This window comes from Zingiber officinale, chromosome 8B (genome assembly GCF_018446385.1).
Source record: "Zingiber officinale cultivar Zhangliang chromosome 8B, Zo_v1.1, whole genome shotgun sequence".
Classification (NCBI taxonomy): Eukaryota; Viridiplantae; Streptophyta; class Magnoliopsida; order Zingiberales; family Zingiberaceae; genus Zingiber; species Zingiber officinale.
This window is the reverse complement of record NC_056001.1, coordinates 63,711,074-63,721,665: the sequence shown is the minus strand read 5'-3', so window position 1 is coordinate 63,721,665 and position 10,592 is coordinate 63,711,074. Positions and strand designations below refer to the sequence as shown.

Below are 10,592 nucleotides of genomic sequence, written 5' to 3'. Positions count from 1 at the left end.
TTCTCGTCTTCGGTGAACACAGAATCCAACAATCGCGACCAGAGGCGAAGCTCCGTTCGCCTGCGCTAAGGCAACCTCAAGGCCAGCAGCGGACATGGGCAATTGTCCATCACCATTACTCTGTCAACCCTCTATGATTTTTGCTGTGGAACACAAGAACAAAGAGGCAGTGAGAGCAAGTGTGTGAATTAAGCACAGTTTAGTTGTATTATTTATAGCCAAAAGTGGAGAATTTGCAGGAAAACGAAGCAGAATAGTAATTTTTCCACCATTCTCATCTTCTCTCTTCTCTCTACAACACATGGAATTTGTAGCTGATTAAACAGTATCAAATCAGTTTTTCAAGCCAATGTTCACCAACTGAAACTTCAGTAATGTTGATAAAAAAGAAGAAAAGAAAAGTTTCTTAAACCAAAGTTATTAAGAATAGATGTGCATATGGACTTACTTTTATATGCCTGTGGACTCGATATAGCTATAAGCAGGTTGTTTTTTGGCAACCTCCTTGCATCTCATGTAACTTCTCACTTCCTCAACACTGTCCCAATCCCCAATCATGGCATACAAGTTTGACTTCAAAATGAGATTTCCACTATCCACAGGTTCAGAATCAGTTATGTAATCCACAGCTTGTCTTGCTAGATTGATATTTCCTTGATCTCTACATGCTCCAATTAAGGTGCGCCAGATGATGATGTCTGGTTTCAAGGGCATACTCACTACAAAGGCAAATGCTTCATTTACCAGCTCTGCTCTGCACAGAAGATCCACCATGCTTCCATAGTGTTCCATCCAAGGCCTCATTCCTTGTTCCTCTACCATCCACCTAAAGAAATGCTTTCCTTCTTCCACCAGCCCAAAGTGGCTGCATGCATTGATCATGCTCAGGAGGCACACTTCATCTGGCCTAAATCCTTCCGTCTGCATCTGCGAGAAATAAGCCAGCGCTGCCTGACCATGCCCGTGCATCGCTAAGGCCTGTATCATTGCAGTCCATGTTATCAGATTCCTCCTTGCCATTTTGCTAAATACTTTGCAAGACTTGTCTATATTCCCACATCTGCTGTGCATGTGGATAAGGGCATTGGAAATGTGCATTTTCCTATGAAACCCATATCTCTTTATGTGCTCATCAATCCATTCTCCTAAATCAAGTCTTCCAAACTTAGCACAAATAGAAACCATAGATAACATTGTTACTTCGTCAGCTTCCTCTCCTAGTGCTTCCATTTTCCTGAACAAAGTTATAGCCTCATTCAGGTAGCCATTATCACCATACGCATTGATCATTGAAGCCCAGGAAACTTCATTCCTGTTTCTCAGATTCTGAAAAACCATTTGAGCATCGGATACACACCCACAATTTGCATACATATTGATCAGTGCATTGTGCACAAATGTGTCGAGGATTGCAAGACTTTTTATCACATAACAATGCAGCTGCTTACCCTCAGCTAAAGCCTTCAGTCGTGAACAGGAACTGACAATGCTGACAACAGTGACTTCATTAGGACGCACACCCTCACTTATCATCCGTCGCGCAGCCTTAATTGTTATCCATGGTCGATTGCTCTGCAAGTGCAAAGCAAGGAGAGCATTCCATTGAACAATATCTCTGTGAGGAGTTTCGTTGAACAACTTATCTGCAGCGTCAATATCTCCAAACTTGCCATACATTTGAAGGAGAGAAGTCTGGATCACCAGCTCTGCTTGAAAGCCGAGTTTGGTGGCATGAGCATGCACCTGCTTGCCTACAAGGATATTATGCATGAAGAGGCCACAGGCCTTAATGACAAAGAGGAGAGTGAAGCCATCTACCTTCACTCTCCTCCTCCTCATGAGAGCATATGCCACAAGTGCCTTCTTTGGGACATTGCTATCCAAGAAGCCTCTGAGGACAAGGTTCCACTTGTATGGATTAACTTCAATTCTCTTCATTTCGATAGCTTTACGATTGATACAAGAAATAGAAGCAGATAAGGATCATGGATACTATTTCGTTGAAAAGAAATAGTAATTGCAAACTTAAGAAAAGAAGATTAAAAAAAAAATGGTTTTAGAAAAAGATTTCTGTAGAAGCTACAAAGAAGTTTAGAATAAATATAAAAAAGAATCAGAGTTGCGATCAGAATCGAAGTTTAGAATGCAGGCGTACCGCTTGGATGGCTTGCCTTCTTCCTCGTGGGGTTAGTCACCGCTCTGTTTCCATTACAATTATGTTATTCTCTGTTTTCAGTTCGGGAATTTGACGAACACCTTGCGTGCTCATTTCGACGACCGCCAGTATGGGACCGGGGAAGTGGACGGAAAAAGGAAGGAAGAAGTACAACCTTATGGACGCCGTGCAGGTGTTCCCCGGGTCGTAGTCGGCGATCCTGGCGTCGTTCGACAACGTAGGGATGTGGAACCTGCGGTCAGAGGTGTGGGAGAGGCGCTACCTGGAGCAACAGCTCTGCATCAGCATCGGAAACATGGAGGAGTCGCTGAGGGACGAGAACAACGTGCAGGACGACGCCATCCTTTGCGGCTCCTCCGTCGCCCGCCCCACTCCTTATGCTTCACATAAATGGCGTACGGTCCGAGGAAGATAGCGGGGCTCTACTTTTTAAAAAGTTTTTTTTTTTTACTTTTATAAAATATTGATGATGTAATTTTTAATAAATTTTGCTAATTTTTTGAATATTCTCTTTCGTTAGAGGGTGTTTGGCTGAGAACTTATAAGCTTTTTAAATTTATTTGATAAATTTTTTTTTTAATAACTTATAAACTGTCAAAATAAGTTGTTTTGGAGCTTATAAACTGTTTTTAAAAAAGTATGAAAAAGTCTACTTTTTTTAAAAAATCTTATTTTAATAATTTTTTTTCGATAAAATATTCTTATATAATTTTATAAATCATCTTATCTTCCATAAATTTTTATAAATCTAATATCTTTTTATCTCTGCCAACTTTTCTTCCAACGCTGTGTCATCTTCTCGGCCAATGTCTCTTTCCAATTTTCTCTCCCCCGGTGCAAAAATTCACCCAAACCCCTCTATTAATAAAAATCTCAAAATCCTCTATTAATAGTATTATACCATTTTTGATAATTTTATTAATAAAAAGATTTTATAATACCAAACACATCAATACCTTTAAGTTGATTATAATAAGTTCACTCAAACACTTTAACAACTTATTTTTAAAGTAAGATCTAACAACTTATAAGCTCCTAAAACAACTTATAAGTTATACGAGCTTATAAGCTATTTTTAATAAGTTTAGCCAAACACCCCTCTAAAATTTATTTAAACTTTAATTGATCCACTAAATTTATTATTTTTTATTTTTAAAATTTTAATAAATAAATATATTAAATTGATAAAATATTAAAAATATCTTTTTTTTTATATCTTCTATTTTTAATACTAATTATAAAGAATAATAAAATAAATAAAATTATTTTTATTAATAAAAAAATAAAATAATATAAAAATTAATTTCATATTCGTCCGAAGAATATCACTATTATACTGATTTTCGAAGATGAACGTCACAATATTATGAAAGATTTTTATAATCTTAAAATAATAAATTAGGATTTTTTGGACTCAGGTTCACTTAATAAATATATAGGACTCAAGGGGTGTAATCGAGCCGAGTCGAATTGAACTCTTGAATGTTTGAGCTTGACTCGTTTATAATCGAGTCAAGCTCGAACTTTATTTAACGAATATATTCATGGCTCACGAGCTTATTCGAGCTTTTATCGAGTCTAAACGAGCTTAATAAATATAAATCATAAATTTAAATATTCATTAAAAACTAAATTATATATTTAGGGAAAATTATAATAATATTATTAAAATTTATAATTTTATTCTAATAAATAAATTTAATATATTTGTCTATATTTTTTATAAGTAAAGTGTAAAATCTATAAATTTAATATCAAAATTATTATTATTTTTATTTAAAAGTTGCTTAATGAGCTTAACGAACGTATTCATGAGCTAACGAGCTGAATATTACGAAGCTTGAGCTTGGTTCGTTTATCTTACTTAACGAGTCTCATTAAACGAGCTCAAACTAGCTTTTATCGATCGAGTTTCGAATAGCTCATGAGCGGCTTGGTTCATTTACATCTCTATATAGGAGTTGGAATGAGTCAGATTAGTATTCTCTAGGTTCATAAATAAATTTTGACCAAAACTTATTAATAGACTTAGAGACTTGGATTTTTAAAATTTTGAAATGAGATGGAAGAAGTGTGTTGAATGGAGATATGGTGAGAAATCCTGATCTTGAATCTACTACATGAAGTTATAGACCTACGCTAATTGATTCAAAGTCTAAAACTTTCTAAACCTTTTAAGTAATGTTGAAAATTTTTTACGATGATAATAGAGGACACCCTTAAACTCTAGGGCACTGCATAAACCTACCTATAAAAGTTAAAATAAGTCCGATCGGAACTCTCTTAGTTTCATCAATAAATTTTGATCAAAACTCATTAATAGACCTAGATAACTTGAATTTTTGAATTGTTGTAATGAGATGGAAGTATAGAGTGTGTATAATGTAGATATGGTAAAAAAATCTTTGTTTTGAGTCCCTATATGAAGTTATAAGAACGTATCAATTGGTATAAAGTCTAAAATTTTCTAAAACTTTTGAGCATTGCTGAGAATCTTTTATGATGATAACAGAAGTTATCTTTAAACTCTAGGAACTATAGAAATCTACAAGAGTTAAAATGAGTCCGATTAGAGTTCTTTAAGTACGAAACTCATTGACAGACCTAGATGCTTGGATTCCTAAAATTTTACGGTGACATGAAAATGTGTAGTGTATAAAAGATATGTATATTTATGATGTATAATCCTTGTCCTAATAAGTGTAGGAGAAATTAAGATTATGTGCCAATTAGCATAGCCTGTGGTACTAATTTCCGCACTCTCGACTAAATATTTTGACAAGATAGCATCTTCTTAGTTTCTAGTTTAATATAATATTTTCTTTTCATTATTATTCTGATTTTCAATACGAAAAGATTAAGTGGTAATGACACAAATCCACGGTGAAACCGCATATGAGTGCAAGTTATAAGTAGTCCTTTTTTTCTGTTGGCTGTTTTTAAGAAATAGATATACCACTCGTATTTTAAAAAAAAAACTTGAGAATTCGACTACATTTCTCCGTTTCTTGTCGGATTTAATGCAAATATTTTTCATTTTTAATATTTTTTGGGTGCTTCAACGGCTTCTCCAAAACTCTAAGTCTCACATAAACACTTAAAAAAGTTCAACAGAATATATTGTCATTACCAATAATTATTGTGGTCAAATTTAGAAAGAAATGAGTGTCTAATATATACTTAAATCAATGTAATACTTGACATACATTATAATATAATTTCTTGTAATAGAACTATTCAATATTTAGACCAAATGGATTTTCTGCATCAATTGTTATCTCTAAGTCCGTACATTTTTATATTGATGCTAGATTAACTTGTCATATTCAAATAAAACTTCACATTATGTTCAGATTATGCTAGTCAATTGATTAATTCTATTGTCTTAATTAATGAATAAAACTTTGAATTCTGAACTGAAAGTTTCATAAACTAAGATATTGAGTCGAATTAAAATTGAATTATGGTGTTGGTCGACAGTGTTGGTTCTATTAACACTGTGGCGCTTGTTTGTTTATGAAGTTCATACCATAGCTAGTCTTCGAAAATCATAGTCATAATTTGTACTAGTTGACACGTGATTATAATTTCGCTTATGTATATTAGGATTAGGATTGGACAACATATATATGCCTTCTACATACTCTATACTTCTATCTCGTTATAAAATTTTAGAAATTCAAGTTGTCTAGATCCATCAATGAGTTTCGGTCAAAATTTATTGATGAACTTAAAAAGTTACCATAGCTAGTCTTTGAAAACCATAATCATAATTTGTGCTAGTTGACACATGATTATAATTTCACTTATGTGTATTAGGATCAGGATTGGACAACATATATATACCTTCTACACACTCTATAGTTCTATCTCGTTATAAAATTTTAGAAATTCAAATTGTCTAGATCCATAATGAGTTTCAGTCAAAATTCATTAATGGACTTAAAAAGTTCTAATCAGACTCATTCCAAATCTTGTAGGTTTCTATAGTTTCCTAGAGTCCAAGGATAGCTTCTGTTATAATCGTAAAAAATTATTAGTATTACTCATAAGGTTTAGAAAGTTTCAAACTTTGTGTTAATTGATACTAGCCTATAACTTCATGTAGGAAAATTACAACCAAGATTTCTCACCAAATTTACATTCTACACACTCCACATTTCCATCTCATTATCAAAATTTAAAAATCTAAGTCGTATAGGTCTAGAGAACTTTGATTAGACTCATTTCAACTCATGTAGATTTCTACAGTACCCTAGAGTTCAAAGATGCCCTCTATTATCATCGAAAATGATTTTCAATATTGCTTAGAAGATTTAGAAAGTTTTAGACTTTGTGTTAATTGGCACGGGTCTATAATTTCGTGTAAGAGACTCAAGATTAGGATTTATGACTGTTGGTGCAATTTCCCTAGGTTAAGGTTGACCAGTTTAACTAAGCTCGAGTATTGATATTTGAGTTTTGATGTGTGCCAAAGGAGGAGGATATAGGGTTTAAGTTAGAAACCTTTATTACCAAAGGGGAGGCTACCCTTTTAGAAAGGGGGAGAATAAAAGAAACCCTCATTCATGCTTTGATATAAAGAAATAGTTGAGGCTATGAGATTAGCATAACTTAAACGTATTGTCAAATATTAAAAAGAGGAAGATTGTGTTCGATCGATACGTATGTGAGAGGGGGGGGGGGGGGTTGGGTTAAATCACGTGGTTTTCAAAAACTCGTCTTTTCTTTTTAAAATTTAAAGTACACAGCAGAAAAAATAAGAAAGCGAGAACAAAGAACATAAGAAAACACAGTCGGTTTACTTGGTTCGGAGCCTTTGGCAACTCCTACTCCAAGACCTAAGTCCCGCGGACCTATCGATGGGTAATCCACTAAAAGCCTCTTCCGGTACCTCCAAAAGAGAGAATCGAATACAAGTATAGGGATAGTATAACAACCTACACTTCTCTTTTAAAGCAGTAGAATTAAGAGTACAACACTAATAAAAAAGGTTACCAACAAATTGGAGAGATCAGTGTGTTGCTGTCGGTCTGCCGGAGATTATTCGGACGCCCCGAAAGCATAGCTCGAAGGCAGACAGACTTTCTAGAGTAGTAGCAAGAAGCAGGAGCAGTCAGAGGCCCAATCGAATGCGTAATAGCTCGTATATGTGTTTTGTTTTAAAGCCTTCTTGAGGCCCACTTATATAAGGCATGGATGTCACCTTTCATAGCAGTTGAAGGTGCCTTCAACCTGGCAAATTCGATCTCGAACATCCCCACACTTATCCGTGGCGAAGTCAAAATTTCATCCTGTGGAAGGCGCCTTCCATAGCTATGGAAGGCGACTTCTATGAACAGTACGAAGGCGCCTTCAGTATTTGAAGGCACCTTCGAACACTGTTCATCCGAAGGCAAATTTGCTCCTTTTTTCCTGCAAAATAATATTAGTCTAAATAACCTACAAAATAAGTATTAGGACACTAACAATCAATAATAAAGAGTAGTAATTAGTTTATATCCTCCCATGACCAGGAACTAGTCAAGATCTCAGTTTATGGATCCCAAATGGACTTAAACTGAACCGACGCCTATTGCCCCCTCAATCAGAATGCGTCCTTACTTAGTCACTCTCCTCCAGTGACTGACCTTTACTTGCCACTTTGCCAGACATCCGGTCAGCCCATCGACGTATCTGGACTTCATGCCAGCTATCCAATCGACCCGTTAACCTAGCTGATCTTCTCGCCAGATGTTCGGTCAGCCCATTGACCTATCTGGACTTCGTACGAGCTATTCGATTGGCCCGTTGACCTAGGTAGATTTCTTGCCAGATATCCGATCAGCCCGTTGACTTATCTGGACTTCTCCTGCACACTTAATCAAGTGGTTAGATCACAACAAAACCTAACTTAACTTGTCATTCATCAAAACCTGAGTTAGACTGTTAGTGCAAACTGCACTAATAATCTCCCCTTTTTTAATGTAATGACAACCTAGATTAAGTTAGTAAAAAATATGCAAAATAATAATAAGAAATATGAGAATTTAGCTTTGTTGTTTTGATTATTTATGGGGTTTATGTTGTTCTGATTGTTTTGATTATTTGTGGGGTTTAAGTTGTTCTGATTTTTCTTTTGTTTGCTAACTTCTGCTAATTTAATCCTTAATCCTCTCCTTTTGGCATTCATAAAAAAGACATGAGTTAATAAGTAAGACAGTGAAACAAAAACTTGCTAAAAAAAATAGTAAAATTTTGACAACAAAAACAAGGTTCAAAGTTATAGGGGAAGTAATTAACTCGAAAAATGAAGTTTTACAAAATACTTGTAATTCTTTAAACTCGAAAAACTAACTTTAAAGTTTAAATAGCTAACAAGAAACTTTAAAGAAATAAGTTTTGCAAGAAAAACTTTTAGCAATGAACCTTTTTCAAGATTGAAGCTTTTAAAAGACTAATTTTTACAAAAATGATTTTTTTTTCAAAAATTTTCAAGGAAAAATTTTTCAAGTTTGTTTAAAAGCAGTTTACAAAAATTAAAGTAGTTAGTTTTCAAAACAATTAGAATTTTGCAAAATATGTAATATTTCAAAATGTGTTAAGAATGATTTTTAAAATAAACATTTTAAAAATAGATTTTTGAAAAGTATAGGTGTGTTTTCAAAAAACATCTTTTAGAAATATTTTGAAAAAGTGTTTTTGAAAAATATAAGTATGTTTAAAATATCTATTCAAAGTAAAGGTAAAAAAAAATTGAGAGTTGATTTTAAATATCCCCCCTAAATCCGACAGGAAGTAGGGCGTGAACACGCACCCCGACGTGCACTTGCGCCGCTGTAGCTTGCATGTCGCGCACGACGACGACCCCGACGACGTCGACCGATCGACCTAGCTCGATTCTCCTCTTCCTTTAGTTAGTTACGTTACAAAGATATGTTTAGTTAGTTACTAATCCGGTGGTAAGAGTGGGGTCCCGTACAGGGAGTTATCAAGGACACGTGGAAGGCGGTCAACTCATGCGGGTGGTCGGGCAGAAGATCGCCTGGCCAATCGGGGATCAAACTTAGGTAACGCCTGATCGACCTGGAGATAGTCCGACCGCGGGTCGGGCTTTCGACGCTCTTGAGTTCGCATATGATGAGTGATACGCCGAGCGTCTGATCCGCTCGGCATAGCCGCGGAACAATGGAGTCCACATTTTGTCTGAGTATAGGGCCGAGTGGACTACCCGCTCGGTCCGGTATGCGTGCCCCCTCGGAGGTCAGCATGGCCGAGCGGCTCTCCCGCTCGGCACGGTAGCAGACAAAAGATGCGAAAGAAGACAAAGGGGGCAACTGAAGATGTCCTTCTCGAGACACACGCCACCAACAAACAGCATGGTCGGTGGCCGGACCGGACAGAGGATCGTATTGTGGAAGTTTCCACTGTCACGTCAAGGATATGCTCGGACAATTGAGGTATGACATCAGACGCACTTTTCTGACACGACCATTTCCAGATATGCCTTGAGGGGCGTGCACGCCTTGGAGAGTGTGCACGCGCCCTCACGGATCCCTATATAAGGGCCCTCAACCTTTGGTAAAGGTATGCATTCTCATCTACAATAGTTCTTGGTCTCGTTGCTCTGCTTCTACTTCATCTTGCCATTGCCAGACTTGAGCGTCGGAGGGTCGTCGTTGGGAACCCCTTCCTGGCTCAGCTTTGTTGCAGACTCACCGGAGGTCCACGTCGTCAGCTGGAGACAATAGAGAGCGCCACATCCCCAGCGTCCGTCGACTCATCGCTCAGACAGGATCAAATTGGCACCGTCTGTGGGAACGTACCTGAATCCGAGCAGAGAAGATGGAAGGAGCTGGACGACCGCACACCGTGACACTCTCATAGGAAGAGCTCGACGCTCTAATCGAAGCAAGAGCAGCAAAGATCGTGGAGCAGCAGCAGCAGAAGGTGTTAGCCGAGTAGTTGGCACAGCAGGCGACCTCAGTGTCAGGCGGGCGAGTGGCTCAAGAAGATCGACTGGAGCAGTACTCCACTTAGGCACAGAATAAAGGTCAAATCGGCACGCCAGCAGACGTGTGCTCGCCCCTATTCCGTTTCATTGTGCCCTGTTCCAAACGCCGTCCGAATTAGTTCTAGCCAACCAGGGATCATCTGATGAAGCCCCCCGCTCGGGACGTCAGGAGAGGCAAAGCGCCTCAGACCGAATCATCTCCCGAACGGATCAATCGCCAATTCTCTAAGGCAATCCTGCAAGACCCACTCCCAAACCACTACGCCCCTCTGGCGATCGGGGAATACAGGGGCGCGACTGACCCCGACAATCATCTCGGTAAGTTCGACAATGCCACTACTCTCCACCAATATACTGACGGAGTTAAGTACCGAGTCTTCCTCACTACACTGTCCGGCTCGGCGCAACACTGGTCTGGAGATT

At 37.4% G+C, this 10,592-nt stretch overlaps 1 protein-coding gene across 3 annotated transcripts; it reads right to left on the bottom strand.

Moving 5' to 3' along the window:
• Nucleotides 1-448: 448 nt before the first annotated feature.
• Nucleotides 449-2,577, bottom strand: LOC122017773 (pentatricopeptide repeat-containing protein At5g48910-like). Of its 3 annotated transcripts, none has more exons than XM_042575464.1 (3): nucleotides 2,156-2,577; nucleotides 1,819-1,946; nucleotides 449-1,751 (listed from the first exon to the last, which is right to left on the bottom strand). In XM_042575464.1, the coding sequence occupies exon 3, from the start codon at nucleotides 1,675-1,677 to the stop codon at nucleotides 451-453; it is 1,227 nt and encodes a 408-aa protein (XP_042431398.1). In that variant the 5' UTR covers nucleotides 1,678-1,751; nucleotides 1,819-1,946; nucleotides 2,156-2,577; the 3' UTR covers nucleotides 449-450. The 3 variants fall into 3 exon arrangements, with proteins under 3 accessions (XP_042431398.1, XP_042431396.1, XP_042431395.1); XM_042575462.1 differs by having other exon boundaries at nucleotides 449-1,946; nucleotides 2,156-2,199; nucleotides 2,331-2,577; XM_042575461.1 differs by having other exon boundaries at nucleotides 449-1,946.
• Between the last annotated feature and the right edge of the window lie 8,015 nt (nucleotides 2,578-10,592).

Bases quoted from the DNA above. Each gene is read 5' to 3' on its own strand.
- LOC122017773 (XM_042575461.1), bottom strand. From the start codon at position 1,938: ATGAAGAGAATTGAAGTTAATCCATACAAGTGGAACCTTGTCCTCAGA.